The 24,948-nt window shown below is 37.9% G+C and overlaps 1 protein-coding gene across 1 annotated transcript in view; it reads left to right on the top strand.

Moving 5' to 3' along the window:
• SLC16A10 (solute carrier family 16 member 10) overlaps nt 1-24,948 on the top strand; it is a 79,290-nt gene that overhangs the window by 48,303 nt on the left and 6,039 nt on the right. Inside the window, exons 4-5 of the mRNA XM_050893032.1 lie at nt 19,929-20,072; nt 23,784-24,012. Of these exons, the coding sequence (XP_050748989.1) occupies nt 19,929-20,072; nt 23,784-24,012 (373 nt within the window). The remainder of the gene's footprint in view (nt 1-19,928; nt 20,073-23,783; nt 24,013-24,948) is intronic.

The following is a 24,948-nucleotide window of genomic DNA, read 5'->3' as shown; positions in this document are numbered from 1 at the left end:
AAGGGGGGGGGGGAAGCCCACAACTTGCAATGGAATGCTCTATTTAGACCATTACACATCCTCATATTCAAGAGTATTTGATAAAGAGCATGGACTGGTAGAACTAGTACCCACTATGAAAACAGAAGGATCATATTAATATTTATTATTCATCCATGATAGATTAATGATAATAAATGTCTTGAATTCTGTCAAATCTTCAAATCCTTAAAAGCCCATGGGTTTGTATGCAATATAGCAAGTGGTGTCACTGCTTTCTGGTAATACATTGGTTAGATTACTGACACTGCATCAGGTATTTATTTTAAAAATTACCTTAGGGTGGGGGCTGGTTTGTGTTTGAGCAGCTGTAAACTGACTTTTATTCATGGCTAGTTCTTGTTACTTAGTTTTTAATTGTGTAGATCTTATTCTATAACACTTAGAATTAGACTATTTCAAAGGACTGTTCAACTGGATCACTAAGCTATTGTGACATCTTATGCTATTTGCCTGTAAGTTTTGTAGAGTCGTTTTGAAATAAAACAGTGTTCAGAGGAGTAGAAGGAAAGTGTTGTAGAGAAAACTATTGGATAGATCGTAAATGATGGTTAACACTTGCAGAGAACTGAAGAACAAGGCTATACAAGCAGTCACATAGAACCTTTAAAATACGTTTATTTAACACAAAGCTAATTTTTTACCAAGACGCTTGTACAAGTGCGTCTTGTTTCTAGGTTGGACTAAAGCTGCTGGTCGACTTGTAGAGGACAAAACCCTTTGTATCTTTTCTTTATATTATATAATTTTTCATTTTATAGTGTGCTTTCACTCCTGTTGAGTGCTTTTTTCCCCCATATCAGATTGGCACAAATTCTGATTGTGAAATACAGCTCCAGTACAGGAAAACAACTTGATCAAGGCTGTTTGTAATATAATGTTTGATAACACTATAAAACTATTCCAAAGTGCAGTTAGAATCTAATATTTTAAAGATTACCTCAAAATTATACTAAGAGATTTAAATTCCAGCTTTTTTGCTCCGTTTCAGAGGAACCATGAAGCTTAACTATTTATAACATAAAATCTTCAATGGGAGTCAGTTTGCTTTGTATGCCACTTTTGAGAGGGGAAGCTTCACCAGCTCTTAGGACCTCTTCACTGATAAGTTTTGTTATCAAAACCCGCTCCTGAAACCCACAAGTTTTTGTTTTAATTTACTTGTCTTAAATACTCAATTTTACTGTGTAATTCTCTGGTCCTCCTGTAAACCAGAGAGAAAAATCTTCTTAATGTGTAGCAAGCTCCCACTACTTTTAAATAAAACAATTCTAAACAAGAAGCTTAGCTTTCATTCTTGGCTTTGCAGATAGCATTATTAAATGGAAAATAGCTTGATTTTTTCTTTAATCTTTTAAAACATCTGATTGATTATGATTCAGATTTCTGTGCAAAATTTAATTTAGGTACCTTTCAATATACACAGAGAATCCATGGAGGACTGAGGTACTACTTAACTTGTGTTATGTACCCAGGACTCTTGACCGTACTCTGAAACATTTAAAGCCTGAACCAAACTTTGATCAGTGAGTATGACAGGTATGGTAAGAAACAGTATGAACTGGAACAAAACTTCATGTGCTTATACTGATAAAAACCTATGTAGGTACCATCAATGTCATATTTCTGTTTGTTTATGTATATGGTCCATTAAGTACTATGTAAGTGCTCACTAATCTTTCAGAGCCTGACATACAAATAGTTTAATAAAATAATCCCTAGCTTTAATGATGTTGAAATGGAAAATTAAAACTTGAATTTCATGAATAGCGGTATTTCCACTTCCAGAATGTGTAAGATTTTTCTAACCTTCAATCTTGGATAAGTGATCAGGATGAAAAGAGTTTAATACCTGCAGGTCATGCATTTAGGATTATTTTATAATTATTTTGTGATTGCCAAGGATGGATGTATCCTCAGTAGCAGAAATCTTTGTGACAGAAAGCAGGAGTTTGAATCGTTGGGTTAGAGGATGCAGTCATAGGACTAACAGTAAACTTGCTGCTTGGGGCTTAAAGAATGACGTGTTGTCACAGCTAAACCCACCATTTCTGTAATTATTTCTACATAAACCTAAACTCATTCAAGAATTTAGGTCTGCTTTTAGAACTAAGCAAACACTCATCCCTCTAACTCAAATTTAATAATTTCAAAAAGAAGGGAAAATCTTTTTAATTGAAAGGTATTTATTTTTATGATAACATGAGTAAGTGAAGAACCATAGCATTTATTGCTGGTGGGAAATGATGTATGCTAGGGGGGGACTATTTAAAACCTTAGACAGTCTCTATGGATCTGTATTTGAGAAAGTGAATAGATCAGTGTTTATGAAGGAACAGCATGGATTCTGCCCTTCAACACAGATACTTCAAGTCCAGTAGATAGCTCTGGACTTTTTTTATCCTAGTTTTGTCTGCTTTTGATAAAAACCACATTTTATGTACTTGCAGAAGTACGTAAAAGTACGTACTTCCAGATAAGTCAAAGGTTATAAGAAAAAAACTTTTTGCTGGTACATCTACCAAACCAGAGATTACTTTCTTAGCTTTTGAAAACAAAAGTTACTATTGTTCCATTGTTTACTGCATTTTTTAAATTGTAGCAATACTGGAAAAGGAATATGATACTTGGGCAAGTGACAGCTTTCATTATGCTAAAACTCTTGAAATTTTCCCACTGTTAGGGTTGGCCGACAATAGCCAGACTGCGAGAATGGGATACTGGTTGCAGGTGCCCTAAGAAAAAACACTTATACATGGAGCCTCATGCCTACAGCTCTTCCCTTAGCCCTCAGACCTGGTTCCTGTACTTACCAAGTCCCATTTTTCCCACCTGGAAAGGCTGTTTTGACAGTGTTGGGTGCTCTTGACCATGTGATGAAACACAGGTGCCACAGGCCCTGCTGATTAGGCTTGTTGTGTGTCACCACTTGGGTCCATGGTAACTGGAGGTTGCAGACTTGGTGTGCTCTAGTCACTGCACATCAGCTGCTGTCTGCTGGCTTGGCACAGTGGAGGAGCTCCTACGGCCCCAGGCAGGGTCTCTGAGTGATTCTGAGGCCAGCCCTGATTTTTGTTTGTCTCGCTTGTGTTTTCTGAAGCATATTGGAAAGGAGGATGCATGTTGTAAAACTTGTAGTAAGAAAGAAATAAAAGCTCATTTTGGGCTTTGGACTAATAGAATTAGCCAGGTCTTCACAACTTTAACCATCTGCACCATATTTGCTAGATAGAGGAAAAGCTGTTAAAACCAGAGAAAACCTGCTCATGAATTAGGCTCTAACTAAAATTAAACAAATCAACAAATTAATTATATGGCATGCTAGATAGGATTCATATCAAGGAGCTGGCAAGAATTACCAGACCCTGACTGGTAGATATCAGCTGCATGCAAAATAAGCATCATATTCCTTTTGGCTCTTGCAGGGGAGAACCAAAAAGGGAGAGCTTTTCTTATGCCAGTTTAATTGGTGTCAAATTCCATTAGTAGGTGTTGCATTCCATGTGATTTTGGGGAATTGGGTTGGGAGAAATACTATAAATAGGTTTTGACTTTATTATATACTTGTAGCATTAATTCAGATTGTTGAAGAGCAAACTGATAATTCATAGGATTACTAAATCAAATGGTTCTTATTCCTCTCAAGTTTGAAACCAGTCTAAACTGCAGTGATTGAGAGTTTTTCTTTTGATGTCTCTCTAAAATAGGCAAATGGCCAAATAAAAAAACTAGTTTAGTCCATTCAGGTTTAAATTGTGAGTCCACAACAGAAATCTGTCAGATTAATGCAAAACACTCTTTCCAAGTTGTTTTTAATAAGGGCTGTCTTACAAGGAAATGATTAAGTATATTTGAAAGAAAGTATACCTAGTCTCTGTGCCACTTGTCCTGTGCTTGTTCTGCTAATAACAGAGAACTTCTGTTTTTCAGGAATCACAGTCTAATGTTAAGTGTTTAGTGCTGTTCTCTTACCCTTTAAAAAAAGTATGTACTTAATCAGAATCATACATCCTTAATTCTTATAAGCTTGTTAGAACAATTCTGTTAAAATTTGATATAAGGTCACATGTTAGGTAGTTCAAAAGATATGCTGTTGCTTTTTGTGCTTTATTTAGCAGGGTGAAAAGAAATACTGCTTAAAATGGATGTTGCCACTGCTTAGTCTTTTCTAAGCAGTGACTAAGGTCACTTAAGGTTCAGTACGAATTTAGGACTATATTAATTATGACATTTACAAGAAAAGGGGCCCAGTATTGTGTTGTGTTTTGATATAGCAATATTCAGCCACTATGAGGAGTACTGGCAGGACTGAGATATCATCTTAACACTTTCAGTGCAATGTTTCAGTCCTGTAGTAATTTGTCTTGGGACATTCACAGTATCTCCATTAATTGTTTCAAACAAAGACATGGTTTGGTTTAGCAGTTACTTTCATTAAATGCCTCTTGGAAATGATAGGTCCTGTCTTATTTATAGTGTTTGATACCTTGCAGGATGAAAAACTGAATTGAACAACTGAATAGCTGAACAAAATAGTGCAAATACTTATTACATGTTTTACTTTTAAAAAAGCAACTGGATGCTAGACAATGCAATAAAAATGTTTATTGATAAAGTTTACCTTTCTAAGTCTAAATCTTTTTTATAAGGACAATACATACTCTTAAAGAATGGCTAGATCTATTTGAAGATTAAGCTTATTGTTTAAATATGGTTATAGACTTGTATACAAAGCTACCTGTTAGTTGATAAGCAATGTGAAAGTTACAATAACAGTGACTGTACTCTTAACTTCAGAACAGCTCAGGAAAAATAGATTTCAATATTTCTCACCCAGCTTTGCTGCTTATTTCTTAATTTACTGTGTAAATCTGACTTTTGCTTATCCATGTTCATGTTCCATGATGGGTACATACTTGCATATGTAACATTTTTGGTTAGCAGTAGCTATGTGGAATGCATGTGTTCTGTGTCTGTGTGCTTCCTGTTTAAAATATGAAAAAATAGTGTGTGCCTGGCCATTTTTCCAACAACTTCCTCAGGAGAATCTGTCTTGGGAGACAGATTTAAATACTGGATTTATTCTCCTCAATAGATAAATATTGAAGATTCAGTGTCTCACTGCTGCTCTGAATCTGCACATGCCAGGAGTAGGTTCAGCTGGACCTCCAAGGAACAGAGAAGTGAGACTGCAGACTTAATGCTTGGAAAAAATAGGTAGATACTGTCTCAGATTCTAGAAACTGCCACTGAGAAACAAAGCATCACCTTGGACTCTGCTCTAAGATTTTCATCAACTGTATTGGAAAAGAAGATGCATCTCACAATGAAAAGTAAAGAGGCTTCCAAGCAGCTGGCCAGCTAAAAGGTATTCCAGAAAGGTATAGCAGCCCTAGGACTATTGTTAGGTACAGACTCTTAGGCTCTGCTGGCATCATATTTGAAAATATGAGATTTTCTGGCTCAGCTGGTAAATTGCCTTTTCAGATTCTTGGGGAAATTTTGTAACAATGAAGTGAACCTCTAGCCTTATTTAAAACCTGGCTGCCAGCAGTGGACACTGTGTAGCTGTTTTTCTCTGGGAAATAAAGAAATACCGTAGTGTGTACGTCGTCTGTGGTGCTGTGCTTTGCTGTGTGAAAACCAGGAATACACCATGTTTGGAAGAATTCAGAGGAGATTCCTTACCCCCCTTGGTATTATGTTGCATGAAGGTAATCAGTTTAGCTGCCTTCTCTTTTTATAGACCCTAGGCATGGCTGGGAAGAAGTGCCAGTGATGACAAGCATTCTTACTAGGCCACTAATCCCCTGCTCTGCTCAGTCCACAAACAGCTGTGACAGATTGAGTACCTTGGTGTGTTTCCTTTGGAGACCACTTGGCCCATTTTGAGCATTTGAGTTGGCATTACCCAGCATACCTGTCATCTTGGGCTCTCTTTCATCTGGATAAACCTTCCAGTTCAGTTCATTTCCTGTTCATCACCTCCCATGGTCTTTCAGCTGTCCTTCCAATGATATCTTTTACAATGGGAAGTTTCCTGGGAAATAGGAAATTACTCACTTTCATCTCCAAAAAAGAATAGGTTTGGGGAAACCTGCTCATCTGCAAACAGAAGTTAAATGTGATTCAGAGACTGGTTCTTATGTCTTTAACTTTCAGAATTCAACATTTCCATTACATTACCACATGTGTGAAGTTCCTTAGCTTGTGTTAGGTCAAAACTATTAATACCAGGGCCCTTGTCACTTGAATTATTGACAGCTTTGAGGATTTTAACCCAGGTCTTTGAGGTAGCTGACTAATACAGACAGATCTTCTCTACAGAAAATATTTAGTGGTGAAAGATTTAGAGACCTGATCAAAGAGCTCAATAGGGTTTTTAAACCCTTGGAAGTCAAACCTTTTCCCTTGGCATAATGAAGGTTATGGTGGCCTCTTTGGTTTCCACGTTTGCAAGGGCATAACTCTCCTGCAGTAAGTTCTAGAGCCTGTTCAGGCTTACAGATCGAAACACAACAGTGAAAATGTACATTGTTTACATGTACAGGCTACATCTCTGATCACATATGGGCTGTTGAAGGTTGGCCTGTTCCACAGGCAGGTATTTTTTATATGTATGCTTCTGCCTTCTTGAAATTCTAGAAGAGTTTAGTAAGTGGCTGTGGGGGACCTCCTTTTGATGTCCAGGGCAACTAGTTCACTGGGAGAAGCTCACTGGTTTTAGTGACAGATACAGTGCCCTCAAAATGTAAACTGTCTTTGGAACTCATGAATCTGTTCTCTAGACAATCTCTGGGCTTAAAGATAGCTATGAGCAATACTGCAATTGTATTTTCTGTTATCGGAGAGAAAGGTAATGGTCCTTCTGCTGTATAGGGAAGCTTTAAAGCAATGTATTTCAGATATATCTCATCAGAACAGATGATGGGTACTTAAAGGCTAAATCATTTAGGCAGTGTGCTTCTCGGATAGAAGCTAAGCTGTGTTCAAAATCTTCACCATCCTACCTAACAAGACACACATTTTTATTCCTGGGAGGGGTGTGGAGATGGTTGGAATATCTGTAAAATACTTGTTAGGTAAGGATGTTTTAATGCATATAAACAAACTCATTGTCTAGGCTGCATCACAAAATCAGACAGCTCAGATAAATATTTGTCTGTCCTCAGTGTGGCTTAGTCTGTCTCCAGATCTTCTGTGTTTGTTACTTTGAAGTTGCTGGGTCTAGTGCTGTGCCTATGTAGTCTGTCCTTGGACAAAAAGATAGTGCTGTCTACTGGTCTTTACTTCCTATCTTTTGCTGGAACATCCATTTTGTTCCTGTTCTTTAGCTAAGAAAGTCCTTTTTTTCACTTTAGAAAAAACATAACCAACAGGAGAACTTGCTGGTATGGATTATAGATGATGCAGATTTTTGTTGCCGGATTTGATTCCCACTCTTTTTTCCTCTGTGCTGTAAGATCCTTGCCTTCATGTGATTTAACTATTTTACGACTGTTTTATCACCTTGGACTGCCTTCTTAAATTGAACCAGGATGACTCGTCCTTCAGCTCTGTTCTTTACCAGCCAGCTATTTTGACTTGTCTACTCATTTCTCACTCTGTATCAGTGATGTGCCTTGTTTTCGTTGAGAGATCAGATTCTGCTGTGCAAATTCAATGTTTGAACCTTTGCCCTGTAGAACATGTGCCAATAAAAACTGTCTTCCTGTGCAATCAACTTGGAGAAATGAAGAGCCAAGCTCTCATGAGATCCTCTGTAGCCACAGTTTTTCTGGGAGCTTACCTGAAATTCTCACTGTGTACTTTGAAAACTGTATTCACTTCCATATAGTCAGTTTCTGAAAGGCCTTATTTATTCAGGACAAAACAGTTTCTCTATTCTGCCCATTCAGAAAAATAGCCATTTTCCACTTGTAAACTGCACCCTCTCCAAGTAAAAGCTTTGGGTCATTAGGAAGAATTATACTGGAAAATATGAACAGTATAGAAACCACCCAAGATTCTCCAAGCAGATCTGAGCTGCCATATCAGGACAAGCTATAGGATAGTCAGGATGAATCTCACTGCAGTAGTTGACGTTCTGCCCAACAAGACCCTAGTCATCATCCATAACATTGCTTACAAATGTCTGTGTAACTCTTCAAGCCTCCCCTACTGATGTTGTGTTCCCTAAATATTGTCAGGTGTGACATCTCTAGAATAGACTCCTCATTTGAGAAACCAGTGTTTCAGTTGCTGTCCTTGCAAGAGTGGTCATCTCCGCATAGGCAGTGGTAGTTGCTTTGTGTTCTCTGCGGTGAGACATGCATCTGCTCAAGGAGCCATAGTAGAAAGGAGTTACATACCTTGCAGTAAGTGAAGCTCTTCAGGTTGTGCATTCTGTGTGTACAGTCCTAATCCTGTACCTCTCTCCTTCCTTTAAGTCCTATGCCCCTGGATTCCACAGTGGAGACAAATAGAAGCAGAGATATAAACGCTGTCCTCTATGTTTGAGTGCAAAGCGTGATGAAAAGTATGGCGTATACTGTATGGACTCTAGTAACCACAAATCTCTAACCTTAAACATATAAAACACATGCATATCCACAGTAAAGTGCATACACATAGCATATCTTGAAGAAATTCAGTTCTTGTAAGGTAAGTACTGTCTGTTTTGCGAGCCACTTGTATTATGTCATAAATTTGCTACTTCTAAAACGTTGTGTAAAATAATGTTTAATGTCTAATGGGGATGTCTGGATTTTTTTACTCAAACTGGAAAAAAATCAGCCTCCATCACTACATTCACTTGCTTTTATGGGCTGCTGTTCAAGAAACCTGTTCATTTCTTCAGACTTACATCAGTCATTTGTCTGAAGTGTACTACATCTTTTGTTTCCCAGAATATGCTGTGAGTCTGTTTTGTAATGATAGGGTAGTATCTTCTAAACTATGTCCAGTACTAACAGATAACTGTGTGTCAAACAGATATTTCTCTATACTGTAGATAATCTAAAAAAGTTAAAACTGTAGGCATAGCTGTCAATTTTAGCACTATTACCTTTCTCATCCACTACCATATTTCTGTCTCCAACGGAAGACTAACAAGGCACTGGTTTTGTAAAGGTCCACTGTAATTATTAAGCAGGTATCTCTGAGACTCCAAATCTTCAGTGGCTCCCCATGCTTTACTTGCTTTTCTAATCTTTGCATTTATCTCCCTTCAGATCTCAACATCTGCTGCAGTTTGACTGCCCAGGTTAGTGAAATTTTCGCCCTTTATCCACTTCTGTCATTATCCTGTGCACCCATTTCTTTCCTAGTATTCCTCAATGTTGATCTGGCAGTATTTATTCTTGGCTAGATTGTCCACTTTCGACATTGGGGGTGGTGGTGGGAAAAGAAATAAATTATTTCATACTTTATACTTGTAATTGTTATGAAAGCATATTTAAACTATGTTTTCCAAATAAGTACTGGAGAAGAGTAAAAATCATAAGTACAGAAAGAATAGAAACTGAAAAGAATAAAACAAATGTTTTCTGTTTTTTAGAAGTAAAAGTAAATGAAAGTTTGCAAAAAAATGTTTTAGGTAGCAGGTATACTCAGGTACAAACAATAAGGTGATGTTGAAGGATAAGAGCAAAGCAGTCTTCCTCAGGTCTGTGCAATACTAGCAGTTCGAAAGGTCTGAGTTACATTATGATTTCCTTTGTATCAGTCTCTAACAGCACACTAGTTAATGTGCTCTTGCATAATACAAACTATTCTAATAGCAAACGGAGCATATAGTTCAAAGTCAGATTAAATTGTAAAGTGTATTCTCTTTTTTTTTCTTTGGAAAAATGCTATTTTAATGGTAAACTCAGCGTCCTGTCTTTGGATGCTTGAAGCATCTTGACCTGAATTAAACTCAAGCTCCACAAGTGCCCAGAAGCCTAAGATCACAGTTGATGTTTTTTTCCTGCTAACCTCATACAGAGCAAAGAAAACTGATCACCAAAATTAAGTGAAGAACCTTCCTTCACTCATATACAGACCAGTTTTTGTGTCCAGTTTCTGCTCCAAGAAGAGCTGCATAGAAACTCTTTGCTTTGTTAAATCCTGTTCAGACTTGTGAATTTCTTTCCATGTATTTTGAATTTTCCTTTGAGGAATTCCTGGAACGTAGCTCTTTCTATTTGATTGCCAGTAATTGGCAAGCTGTGACCTATTTTTCAGGTTCTTTTCTGATGATTGGGTTAAAATTTGTCATTATTACTGAGTGGAATATTTTCTAGGAAAAGGGAGAGGTGGATTTTCTCCAGGCAGGAAAGAAAATGCAACATAAATATCTGTATCCTGAGTAAGGGCTATATCTCCGTATGAGGTGGGGGAGACTATCATTATCATATCTTTTTGTTGTGTTTTAAATGAAAATATGACTACTTGATTCAGCTTCTCTGGGCACTGATCTGGTAGATATTTGGCAGTGTATTTGGGACTTCCATCTAGAATTGAGACTCTTGCGAGAGCTTTCTTTGTGTGTCCCAGTAGAATGAGACAGGCACTTCACCCAGCTCTGTGAAAGCTGAGGTGATTATGACCTTGTCCACAAGTAGATCTCTAGTATCGAAGTGTTATGGATGCCCTCAGAATTATGTGGCAGCTGAATAAAGGTTTGAGAATCTATGTTTTGATTTTACTCACTTAAGTCCTATGGTTTAAGGAGTCTAGTCCTGAGAGACTTGATAAAAGTAGCCCAAATTCTGTTGTGGAGTAAGGAAGTCAACCTCTCTTAGAAGATGACAGTAGCGTTGTAACATGTAGGTAGATGAATGAATCCCTATTTTACTAACCAGTTAACTCCAAGTTAGTTGCTTATTCTGTTGTTCTTCGCGATAGGTAAGAAATACAATCTTTATGTTGGTAAATTTTAGAAGGCGCTACTGTAATAAGCTGCTTTCTTTTCACACAAATAAGTCGTACAATCTTGTCTGGTAATTTTATTGCTAATTTTACTGTCAAGTTGAAAAACTTGAGGTAGCAGCACTATTTTGTGAAATGGAAACCCATCCCTTTGTAAAAGCTTTTTGTTCCTGGCTAATTATCTTCACTGATGCAGATAAACACTTATTTTCATTCTGATCTTAGTCCAGCTTCCCATGTTTCTCCTTGCCTTTGTCATCTTCCTGTCTGAGTAGTTACAGAACATGAGCTCTCTCCTGATAAGTTTTTCGGTATGGCAGATTCCAGACACCTTGAATCAGTCTCGTAGCTGTCTTTCCAAACGTTTTTCAAGCTGAGGGGTACTCACCTCACTTGACTTGAAGACCTTTAGTTTGACTGACTAGTCCTTATGGTCCAAAGAATAAGAAGCTTCTCTGGAGAGCAATTTGGAGCATCAAGGTCAGGCTTCTGAATTGCCTCTCAAAGAATCTTTTTTTTTTTTTTGTATCAGTTAGGAAGACTAGCTGGCCAAGGCAGACATCTTAAGTTCAGCAGTGAGAAGATGTCCTGTTGTGACATGTAAATGCTGTCGCTAACACAATATTCTAATAAAGGTCTTGCTTGTTATAATGGTGTTAGCACTTCCCTTTTTCCACTTACTACTTCATTTAATTGGTTAATACACAGTTAGTCCCGCTTGTCCTCCCATATAGTCAATTGTAAGCTTACCTTCAGCTTTGCTGAACTGAATTGTCAGAAGCTAAAGATATGCTTTCTATAAAATTTATGTAGTGTTTCCAGCGATGTCTAATCTAGGCAAAAATAAGGAAGGAAATTAGGTATTTACGAAAGTAACTATAACAACTAACAGTTCTTAGTTTAAAAAAAATCACTTTTGTGAGCATATCTTTGCACTTATTTCTGGACAAATAGCATATGCTGTTATATTCCTCTTCTCAGTATTCTTTTATCATTTTTATTTTTAAGCTAGGCTAATGAAGTTTGACTTTATTTGTTTGGAAGTCAAGGCGAAGGCATTATCATCACTAGACAAAATAGTACAATGGATGTATTTTTCTTTTTTAAAGTTGAGGAAGACTAAACTGGATGTGTAGCAGCGGACTTGTATTAAAATTTTACTTAAAGTATGCTAAATAAAATTAATCCATATTATAGGCTTTTAGTTTAGTATTATAAAGAGGATGAACTTGCTATATTAGGTTTTAGTTGCTTCACTTCTATTAGCTGCTTTGAGAATCCATCTTAAATTGTGTTTACAAGTAGCCAAAGTGTTTTTTTAATAAGTCCAGTGCATACAATGTTAATTATCAGTGGTTAATGAAGTATTTTCTTGTTACTTTGGGTGTTTGTACAAGATATCTTAATCCATTGTTTTGATACTCCATAATTTCTTGATCATAGCATAGCATATAATATACTCAGTTTTAATTACGTAAGTTATAACCTGATAACACTTTATCATATTAGTAAATGCCACAATGATTTGCAAAGAATTACTTACGTTACGCTTCTAAAATTTAAGTGGTGATGTCAGGAAATTGCTTCCTTCAGTCATAAGGTTACTGTTAATCAAATGTGCAGCAGAGTTTTACCAAGCTAGAGCTAAAAAAAAAAGTTTTCAAGTCATAACACTCAATAAGTATGTATTTGTGACTATACTAAGACATCCATCAAATTACTTAATGAATCATAGAAAATAAGACTGGAGGTATCCCATACTTCATCAATTTACCCCGTTTTTTGAGTACAGACTTACTTTGGTAAAGGACCTTTTTTATATTTCTATTTTTAATCTTTTTTTCATAAGTCATGCTTATCAAATTTCTGCTTATTGCCAGATCTTTCTTTTGGATTCTGTACAGATGGTCCATGTCTTTAATAATGAGTAATGACCAAAATAGGACATAATTCAGCTGAGGCCTTACTGATACTGACCAGTATGTGAAGGTCACATCGTGTCATGAATTGTTAAATTCTGTTACTTTTGCAATATGATGACATTATTAGAACATGCTGAAGTTTAATCTGCTAAACCTTGAGTTCCCTTTCTAAAGAGCTGTTGCCAGATTATTCTTCCATCTTGTATTCATGCATCTGATTTTTACCTCATGTAGTGTTTCTTGAATATTATTTACCTCATAATGTTTTTATGGAATTTAATCATATTTATTTCATACTATTGACTGAGATGCCAAGATTGCCAAGATCATTTTGAATTCCAGTCTTTTTCTTTACAGTGCCTGCAATACTTATTAAATTTGCAAATTACATCAAATGATAAGTATATTCTCTATTTCACTGTCCATATCATTAATGAAAATATTAAATAGCGGTAGATCTGGGCAGGGTTTTACGGAGCCTTCTTTGGCATATTCAGTTTTGCAATGTATCATTAATTAAAAATAGCTTTTCCAAACATTTGAACATCCATCTTTACAGTTGTTCCATTTAAGTCATGTATTCCAAACTGGCTCATAAGTATAGTTATGTTTGAGAGAATTTCAAAACGCTGGCCAAGGTCAAGATTTGTTACTTCTGTCCTTCCCTCTGTCAAGGTTTGCTACCTACCATGTAATAGAGAGAAATTAGGGTTGGTTGTTTTCTCATAAATCTATGTTGATCCTTAGCTTATGATGTTACCTATTAGATCTTTATGAATAGTTCTCTTTTGTTTCCTTTTCTGCTGTTGCTCTGGAAATTCAAGTTAATGTGATTGACCTGTAACTCTCTAGGACTTGCTGATAGTAGTTAATTTTGGACGTAGTGGCTAGCTGAGTTTTGAGAGTAAGATAGGCCCAGGAAACACTGGTTTAGGGTCACGAGGAACAGACAGAACTAAGACTGTAAGTTGTAGACTGTAGTCACAAATGAGAATCAATTTAAAATGCTTAAAAAGGGCAAGTTATTTAACAATTTAACTCTCAGCCCTCACGTGTATGTAACACTTCAGTTCTTACATATCCCTGGCTTTATTCCTCATCCTTGCTCTCAGTCACTGTGAGCTTCGCCAGATACATGTGTGCTTTATCTGTCTTGCTGCTGCCACCCAAGCCACACCAATCCACCAATATCCTTGTGCCCATTTCTTTATGCTGTCTCTTGTGGCTCCAGTGGGATCCAGTCTCTGTTGGCACCTCCAGGAGCTACTAGTGGAGGGTGGGACCTGAAAATATCCTGAGATGAAGTGGAGTGAAAGAGGGAAAGAGCAGAAGTCATGGACTGTCTTGTGCTGCAGTGTAGGGGTTGTCCCCCATGCTTCAGGCTTTTCTCAGTCCCCAGCATGCTTTCTTGCACTATTCCCTGAATATCTTTCAGGCCTACCAATTGGCATTCGCTCTCTCAAGACCTGAGAACTGGTTTAATTGCTTTAAAAAATGATTAGCATTTGTGACTCTAAGTAGAAAAATTGGTTATTGGTTAACAACCATTGTCTTGGTTTCTCCAATTCAGGTTTTATGCTATTGGCTGCCTTTTTTGATCTCTGGGATCATACTCATCCTTCACATGCTCTTAAAGATAACACTAACAGCTCTGAAATTTTTTTTATTTAGGGCAAATTTCTTCAGGACTAGCTATTTTGGGGGAAAAACCAAACTATTTTAACTACGTAATTGGCAACCTGAATTTTTCTTACTCTAATCTGAATTCTTAACCTTTTTTATATTAAATAGGCTTAACAGTTAACCTGTTAACTGTTATGTTCAGTTTTACTTAAGGAATTCAGAATATACTTGTTCTGAATCTTCATGATGTATGGATTATTCTGTTTAATCTGCTTTACTTAGTGGAATAATAGAAAATTTCCCGATTGCCATGTAATAATCCCCTTGTCTCTTTAATTCTCTCCTTGTTCATTGTGTAGATTAAATTGACTAGAGACAGAAAGAGATATTATCACTGTTGTGGCAAGTATGTAAACAGGAATTATCTTGAAGATGTATATGTGCATATTTTTGTCACGTGAAGACACTTAATTTCTAAAAAATGCTACTGTAGCCATCTCAGGATGATGGCACTCCCTTAAAAATGGATCTGCATTAGGTATTAGTAATGCTATTTCATGTCTCTTAACATGAAGATCATTGTTTCAGTAGATGTTCAGGAGTCGGGAGTTGCTGGTTTGTCTGCTAGTTTTTGGCTCATCAGTAAAAGTTTCTTTGGTGGAGTCTGGACCAGAAATGTATTTGCATTAAATGATCTTCCCTCTGCCTAGTATCATACAGTTCTCTGGCGACCAAGTTTCTTTCTCTGATTTTCCCCCCTGCCCCCTCTCATTTTTTGTGGTGAGTCCTTATGTTATAGAATAAACTGACTTGTCCAGAGTTACTTTATGCTCTGTTTTTCAGCACATCCTGAAACTTTCAATCTTCCAGGACAGGTCACTGCAAAGTTCTTGATATATCTTTATCAAGGCACCAGTTAGTGTTTTTTCTCTAGGCTTTTGAAGGAATTGGCTTGTTCAGTCAGGCGTGTGGTTGACTTGTTCATTGTAGGAAGGCTGCTGTGTGATGGCACTAACAGCACAGAAAGATCTGTATATTGTCAGTAAGGCTGTTCTTTTCTCAGGAGATGTGTGTGAAATAAACCTAAGCTTTTAGTTTTCTGAGATTTTGAGGATCTAATTGTAGTCTTGAAGATGAGCACCAGTATAATTTTTCTCCATATACTCACTCCAGTTGTGTCCTGTCAGTTGCTAATACCCTTACTTGGACATGCACTTAGTTTATTTTTGTCTTTTGCCTTTTTTGCACTTACAGCTTGGGGAAAAAAAAAAAAATCTTGAGTGATGGAATGACAAGGCCATCATGTCTTCTAATAATACTGAATGGGTTTTTGAAGGCCGCGGAAGCAATAATCCAATCAGTAGATTATGGAGGTATTGCCATGCCTAGATTGATGGCTAAGTCTCATACATTATACAAGTCTAGAATTGTTTTGGGTGTCTGGATTTAAAATTGTTATGTGGCTAAGAGGGCCAATTAGTACTGAAAAAACAATATTATTAAAACATTTCTGGATATTACAAGTGCTTGTACCTCAGGGCAGATTCCATACCATGAGCACTATGATAGATTCAGTCTCTGATCATAGTTTTTGCCTGTAAGGGTATGTTTTAGACTCATCTGACACCTCATGCAAAGCTTCATCTTTGTTACTTACTGGCATGCCTCACCACTTTGCATTCCAAGGAATCACCGTTTTGCCTGGATTTCTATAGAGCTCATATGTTTCTGGAAAGCATGGAGAATGAAAAGTTTGTCTATGTAGGCTATCCTTTTTCTTCTCCTGTCTGAGAAAGAAAAATCAAAACCAAAAGAACCCCTCTCAGCTCTTTCAGGAAACTGTTAATTTGGAGCAATTAGGAATAGTATCCCCAATTTATGAACAGTACCAGCAGTACTCTGTAAACGTTTCCTTTTATCCTTACACTGGCTCTGAATGAAAGTGTCAGACATCAGGACTTGCATCAGGACTTGAAGAAAATGCTGGTTTTTATGTCCTCAAACTTTTCTAGGTTATATATTGCTGTTGGCCATCTCTTTCAGTGAGAAAGAGATTGCATTGCATTTAGCCTACTAAAGCTTTACTTGATTGGAGATTCCCAAAATGGAATATACACAGGAAGAAAGCAGTTGACAGAGAATTGTTTCTTACTGGTTCATTACCAGTTCTTTCAGATTCAAGTTCTTTGTGTTTGGAAAAAGGAAGTACAGCTATGCTCAGATTGCTCTATTTTTGATTCAGTGCATGAATATAGTTGACATATGTATGCATTTAATGGAAGATCTTGGCAAAATCGGGGTCTTGGTTGGATGGAGAGGTTAGCCAAGACAGTATATCTGAAAGTATTCTAGATGCTACCAAGTGGCTAATCTTTCTTCTAGTCTCATCCTAACAATAATGAGAATTTGGACAGTAAGATCTGTGTTTGTACGCATTACCCTGATAATAGAGAGCAAGGGTATAAGGTAGAATGCTGGTGCCAGGGATGCATTCAGTTATATTGTCCGCTGTCTATGTCTTGATTTGGAAGATTGGATTGTACAAAGATAACTTATTTTCAAATAGTAAAGAAGCCGTGCTTGTCTGGAAAATCTGGTACTGGTTGGCTCAGGCAAAATTACAGGCCTTTTCTACATTTGGAAAAATCAGACCTGCAATTCAGCATGCACACAGCTCTGAGTGAAGAGCTAGCTACGTTACTGAGAACAGGCAAAACCCACAGGGAAATGCTTTGGCCTTCGATGTGTCTGTGTGCCTGGGTCCCCATTTGACTGCTGTAGATAATGCAAGAGTCATATAATTACAGCCTGTATAGTTCTGCAATGACAAGAGTGTTAATGCATGAGATGCTGCCTGAGAAGGTTCACAAGTAATTGCCCATCATGGGATTTTTTTAGTAGTTCTATCGGCTAAAAATCTGTGGAAATCTTAATCTCGTTTGAGCTACTTCATCATAAATAAATATATTTAACCTATAGTTACAAGAAATGTCTGTAAGTCCATAATGAGTTAGCACTTACAGTGATTCAGGATTAATTCAGTACTGTATTTTCAGATATTCAGTTAGTATTGCTGTTACTTACAGCTTACTTAGTGACTGTATCACTGAAGATTGAATGTGCTTTTAAGGATCAGATGGTCAGCTCTGAGATCAGACCAGGTTGCTCAGGGCTTTGTGCACTTGGATCTGGAAAACCTCCAAGGAAGGAGACTGAACAAGCTCTCTGGGCAGCCTGCGCCACTGCCTACTGCCCTTCTGGGGAAAAAGTTTCTCCTTACATCTAGTTGGAAGCTGTCTTTAAGGTTATGGTGTGCTTAAGAGGAGTGAAAGGTAAAAAAATGAATACTAATTTAGGTATTTGAAGATTGAGATGAGTAGCGGTTATTTGCCTGCTTATGGAGTTGATTGAGTCCAGTATTTTCCCCCATTGATCTAAGAGGACAGCATTTCACCCTCAGAGTGCTGCTTTGAGAAATCCGGTTACTCAGTTGCACATGCAGGGTTAATAGTTATCTAGATGTAGAGCTTTATCTTACCTGTTGAAAAGCCTCTGGGAGTGGATGAATCAGGTCTTCCATGTTTCTGCAGCCTCTAGCTTGTTTACTTAGAAGTGGAACAGGTGACAAGAATGGCAGAAAATACCTTGGTTTCTCTCGGCTGGGCCAGTAGGTGTTGGCAGGCATGTAAAGGTAGGGGTGGGAAAACTGTCAGCTTTTCCTCTTCTCACCTTTGACAGAAAGGGAATAAATAGAACAACTTATATTTTATGTTTACATATCATTCTAGATGAAAAATTTCATCAGATTCTGTTCCCAAATGTGTCTTAAAAAGCAAAGAAAAAAATAAAAATAAAAAGAGCAAGCATCTGTCTTCAATTGAAGTTAGAAGTTATTCTTTAAAAACAAAACCAAACCACTAACCCTTATTTTTATTTCCTTCCTGACAAAATTAATTATATTGGACAAATTAATATTAGATTTAATAGACTTTCTGTGACATATAAACAAAACCCAACTGATTTTATAGTTAAGAAAATCACCATCACTCAGCAAATCCTGTTTATGTTGGAAAAAAAGGCTCTGCTTGTGTATTAACACTCTGGCCAGGAACGAATCTTGACTATTTTGCTCTAGAAGTATTTACTAAAACTGTACTTTTCCATTTTATAGATAGGAAATTAAGGGTTCTCTAGTTTGAAGTGATATCACATAATCAGAATTAATAACAAAAATTGGTGTGCAGCTTTTGCTATCCAGGTCTGTCAGCCTGTGGTCACCTCGTCTCTCAAATGTTTTTACTACATCTTTAAAATCAGTTTTTTCTGTTTGCTTCTTCACACCTTTGAGTCTTTACAGTTTCTTGTTCGGAACTAGTTGTGAGCACAGAGATCGCAGGACTATGCAAATTATTTCTACACCTTCTAATGCCTGCTTTGGCATATTTGGTATTGCCAAGCGTGTTTCAAAAAGTGATTGTGCAAAAAATCTTTCTTATGGGTAATTTCTGGTCTTCATGGTTGATGTTAAAGAAACAAAACCACAAACCCACAAACAAACAAAAACTACTGTGGAACCAGAAAGTATGAAAAATCCAAATCCATCAAGCCAGTCTTGTGATTTTTTTTTTAACATGACTTGAAAGGTTAGAATTACTGACACTGGTAGTTCATCACATTGTAGTTGATGGCCTACTGTCAGGACCGTCGGTCAGTTGCTTTAGTTCTTTAGTTTGAAGCGCCTGATAAATCATTCTTCCAGTCTGCCCTATTCATTGCTGCTGTAGCTGCACCCTCTCCTGGAAGTGCTTGCTGTTGTTTGGCACTGCAGGTGGTTTCTGCTCCTCTTCCTCCTTGCCCCTGGATGTCATGGTGATCGTGGATGTCGGGATGAGGCAGTCTGGAGGGCCCCTCCTACTTGCACTGTCTGGCCTCCAACTCTGCCCCTCTGCTTCTTGCTCCTGCCCTGAGCTATGTTACAAGTTTGGTGGCATGTATCTCTGTCTTAATGTACAGAACAGTACTGTGGAGATGCTCATTAATCATCCAGTACCTTCAGACCTGAGAGCGTGCCCCAGCCAGTGAAGCAACCAGTTCTAGACAGCCTTGTGGATTCTGCATTAAATCTATGACTAGTAACTTAAATGTGGTTGGGGAGAACACTTCTAGGTTCTCTTCAGTTTTCTTGGTGTTAGACGCAGCTTTGTTTTCTTGAATTGTGAATAAAGCAACAACATGTTTCAGATTGTTTTTATTGTATTGCACTTAATACTGATAAGCCAGTGTGAAACTTATTCTAAAATCTGTAAAAGCAGAGTAAGTTAGTTGACCATTTGTAGCTGTATTTGTAAGTCTGAGATTCACAGATTACTTCTATTTAACTCAAGTTTTCTAAGGTTTATCTTCCTTTTAATTCTAAAGCCAGTTTATTTTCTCAACCCTCTTTTTAAACAGATGAAGCATGTAGAAGACAGATTTGGTGACAGCGTGCCAGAAGAAGTGCTTCTGCTGTGTCTGGGCATTACTTCAGGAGTTGGCAGATTGATCTTCGGCAGAGTTGCAGATTATATTCCTGGTGCAAAAAAAGTTTATTTACAGGTATGTCTTCACACCGTTCTGAAGGAATATACAAACAATATTCTGAAGGCTTTGGTTGCAGGTACTATTAAGTAAGCAGAATTAACTGATCTGGAGATTCAAATTTGAGAAGTTTCAAAACTCTAGGAAACTCAATGTATAGTTTTTTATAGTAGGAGCCTTTGGTGCAAAGTTCATGAATCTCTGATTTTTTTTTTTTATTCTTTTTAATGCTAAGGAAACATGTCTACTACCTGCTGGCTGTTTTCAGCTCGGAATGAAAGAAATTAATCATTAGCATGTGAGCGAGAAAACCTTTGGGGATTCTCTAGATTCTGCTTTCCCTGTTTTATCCCATGATTTCATAATGATTGCAGAAAGATTAATTTTTTTCCTATGTTCCTCTGTTAAGGATTTTGGATCTTTTTTCTTGATCTTTGATAGGTGAGAATTTGGTGTCAGGTATGTTCTGTGCATAGTGCACACTGGTAAAGCCATGGGAAGTGCTTAGTTGAGCAGATTTTGCTGAATGAAGGGGGTTACTTGCAGAAAGAGTCACAGCTTCCAGAAATGCTGCAGCTTGGGGATGAAGGAGGATATACACTTTCTGCCCTCCACACTTATAAATGATATTTTTTTGAGAAAGTAGCAGTGTTAGTGTAGACTTTTGGAAAAGCTTTAGTTATAACTTGCATGTTATCAACCTCTGGGTGTTCTTGTTTTGTTGTTTTAAAATGAATAACAAGGGAGACATCTAATGGCTATTATCTGTACTACATTATTAAAACCAAAAATTCTTAGGAAGGAAACACCTTTCTGAAGATGGAGTATTTGTTGCCATAGTTAAATAAATTTAAGATTCCCTGATGATAGAGACTGGAACTGTATCTCACTCATTTGCATTGATACCTATTGTTACACTTTCAGGAAATGTCAAGATAAGTGAAAAGGCAGCATTGAGATGTTATACGTGATTTACAAAGCACAAATACCAAACTTGCAGTAAAACTACAAGCTTTTTATTCTTGAATAGCTAGAACTGAAAACCATGGACTTTTGTTTAGGGCATGAACTAGGATGCTTCTGAGTTATGTTGGTTTCACCTAGTTTTAAGCAGGAAAAACACATTAACTTTTGCTAAGCCATGCCCAGCACCTTCAGCTCTCCTGTTTCAAATCAGCATTTTTGAGGGAAAGTGAATATTCACCTCAAGTATTATTCTGGATTGTCCAACAGTTCATACTATCTGTATTTCTGCATTCTTTCTTATGGACCTGTTTTGCTGAATTTTGCTTTATAAAGTCTATCTTTAATAACAGAATGATACATTGTGTCTCTTCTGGATACAAAGTTTAGTGATTCTGGTTTTAGTGCTGCTTTTACCATAATATGATAATACAAAGAATCTGGTCAACAACATCTTGTTTAGAGTTTGTCTACAGATAACCACATTACTACTTAGATATAAACTCATCTCAAATAATATTTGTATTGTCTGTATCAGAATACACAGAACTGAGAATTTCTTCACCTCTAGCCTTAAGTTTCTGTAAGAAACCTAGTTCTTCAGTGTTTCTATTTCTATACCATACTTCAGATGCTGCAAAACAGTTTTTCTTTAGTATGCTAAATAAAGTACATTACCTAAAAGAATTGTTATGCTGTCCTGAAAATTAAGTTTCATCTAGCTGTCTGCTTAAAGACTTTTCCTAATGAAGTAATTTATTTGATGTCACTTATCCATCAAAAAATTGTGATGTCTAGTAGTTTTTAAGTGACCTTGTTTGTCTTTAATGGTTTACAAGTGACCAATGCATAATGCATGTGTTTCTGGAAAATGTGTTTGTGCAGTTAGGTGGGACATTTGTTTCCTATGCTGACATATAGATAGCGCACAAGCAAAACTCTTACCTTTTTTTATTTCCTTTTAAATTTGCTTTCATTTTGCTGAAAGACAGAGTTTTATTCCTTTAATTTACAACAAACAAATAATCTTTATCTAAGGTTATAATATAAAATCTTTGTAAGTATGCATGGCTACAGGAATACAGCAAGAGACCTTTATGTGGACAAATTGAAATAAGACTTTCAAATACCACCTCTGAATATAAGGACCCTGAAGTAATCACTCATAATACTGATATTTTTACTTAAATTACAACAGTGAGGAGTCTAACTGTAGTGTTTTAGCTATATTAAACTTCTGATATTATTGTGGCTTTCATTTGTGAAAAGAGCAGAGAGTAACTTTTCAAAAAATGTTGGTGCATGAGTAATGACCTTACATAATCACTGCAGGATAGTTGATTACAAATTGTGGTGGGTTGACCCTGGCTGGATGCCAGGTGCCCACCAAAGCTGCTCTATCACTCCCCCTCCTCAACTGGTCAGGGGAGAGAAAATACAACAAAAGGCTCATGGGTCGAGATAAGAACAGGGAGATCACTCAGCAATCACTGTCATGGGCAAAACAGACTTGACTTGGGGGGGGGGGGGGGAAGTATTACTAATCAAATCAGAGTAGAATAATGAGAAATAAAACTAAATCTTAACAACACCTTCCCCCCACCCCTCCCTTCTTCCCGGGCTTAACTTTACTTCCAAATCTTCTACCTCCTCCCCCCAGCGGCACAGGGGGATGGGGAATGGGGGTTGCGGTCAGTTCATCCCATGTTGTTTCTGCCGCTCCTTCCTCCTCAGGGGGAGGACTCCTCACACTCTTCCCCTGCTCCAGCGTGTGGTCCCTCCCACGGGAGACAGCCCTTCACAAACTTCTCCAATGTGAGTCCTTCCCATGGGCTACAGTTCTTCATGAACTGCTCCAGCGTGGCTCCCTTCCACGGGGTGCAGTCCTTCAGGAACAGACTGCTCCAGCATGGGTCCCCCACGGGGTCACAAGTCCTGCCAGCAAACCCGCTCCAGCGTGGGCTCCTCTCTCCATGGGTCCACAGGTCCTGCCAGGAGCCTGCTCCAGCGCGGGCTTCCCACAGGGTCACAGCCTCCTTTGGGCATCCACCTGCTCTGGCGTGGGGTCCTCCATGGGCTGCAGGTGGATATCTGCTCCACCGTGGACGTCCGTGGGCTGCAGGGGGACAGCCTGCCTCACCATGGTCTTCACCGTGGGCTGCAGGGGAATCTCTGCTCCGGCGCCTGGAGCACCTCCTCCCCCTCCTTCTTCCCTGACCTTGGTGTCTGCAGAGTTGTTCCTCTCGCATTCTCACTCTTCTCTTCTCTCCGGCTGCAACTCCAACTCCCCTGTAACTTCTTTTCCCTTTCTTAAATATGTTATCACAGAGGCGCTACCACCGTCGCTTGATGGGCGTGGGCTTGGCCTTGGCCAGCGGCAGGTCTGTCTTGGAGCCAGCTGGCATTGGTTCTATTGGACACGGGAAGCTTCTAGCAGCTTCTCACAGAATCCACCCCTGTAGCTCCCCCACTACCAAAACCTTGCCACGCAAACCCAATACACAAATGCATTTTGAAAACATATGAAATGAGTAGTGGAATCTCTTTGATTGCATGTCATGAGTTATATGTGTTTGTTTTATCTTGGTATGTAACTTCTGATGGTGGTAATCCATGGAGACTGCTTATATTTATTTTGAAGTAAATAGAGGCAGACAGTTTAATTCACTACAAATGCAAGAAAGCTCATCTGTTCCCTTAATCTTTGCTGACTTGATGCAACATGTTTTTATATTTTTTTTTTTTTTTCCCCCTGGTCATGTTTAGGTGGCCTCATTCTTCTTTATTGGCCTGATGTCTATGATGATTCCACTGTGCCATGTCTTTGGAGGTCTCATTGCTGTCTGTCTCTTCATGGGCCTGTTTGATGGGTGCTTCATTTGCATTATGGCTCCTATTGCCTTTGAGCTTGTTGGGGCTCAGGATGTCTCCCAGGCCATAGGATTTCTACTAGGACTTATGTCAATACCTATGACAGTTGGTCCACCCATTGCAGGTAAGTATAGATATGGTCTGTAGCTGTAAATATGTTTCTATGGTTGCATGACTTTTTGGCCATATTTTCTGTTCCTACATCGTATGCAGTGCACTTACATTGCAGGTTTTCTCAGTACATGCTCCAGAATATATGGTGAATTTAACTGCTGCTCATGGGTTATTAATTTACTGTGCTCTTTAAAGTTTGCTTCAGTCTTTTTTTATTAAGTTATGCAGATGTAAAACATTCCTCAAAAGAAAGATAGGTTTCCAGTTGGACTGAGGACCTGACATTTTCCATGCTGTTGAGGTGACAGCCTGTATGTTGATTATGTTACAGAAGGACTCCAAATTAGAATCTGAAAATTAATTGGACTCCAAAATTTGCTCATGCAAAAACAATTGTGAGGATAAAAGCTCCAGTCACTTTTATTGCTGCTTCTAAGTAGGAACACTGGCTTTTTTCATTCTTTGATGGGAGACTGTTTGACAAAGTCCAGGTTTTGAAGATGAAAACTGGAAGTTCTTTGGGAGGTAGAAATAGCTTAAGCTATAATCCTTACCACTGATGATTTTCAATCATAATTTACCCTAAGGTCTTCTGTGAGTGCTACTGAAAGATACTTAGTAAGATGTAACCGAACTATGCAGCATTATAAAGAACAAAATTTTAAAGCTAGAACAGCATAGATTAGGCTCTTCCTGATCTGGATACACTATCACAGCTATTAATACTTAAGTAGAATTTGATTAATGGGAGGAGTTTTGAGAGAGCAATTAGCGTGAATTGTTGGAAAACACACTTTTTAATAAGAGGCTACCAGGAATGCAATATACGCAGTGTATCTAGAATAAGATTAAGAGGCACCTTGATCAAAGGCAACTGTTACCAAAAGAGGGAGAATTTCTCTAAGTCATTGCAACATTCAAGTGCTGGAGAAGCTGAAATGAGCAA

Source organism: Gymnogyps californianus, chromosome 3 (assembly GCF_018139145.2).
Source record: "Gymnogyps californianus isolate 813 chromosome 3, ASM1813914v2, whole genome shotgun sequence".
NCBI lineage: Eukaryota > Metazoa > Chordata > Aves > Accipitriformes > Cathartidae > Gymnogyps > Gymnogyps californianus.
This window is presented reverse-complemented; position numbering and strand designations above follow the sequence as displayed.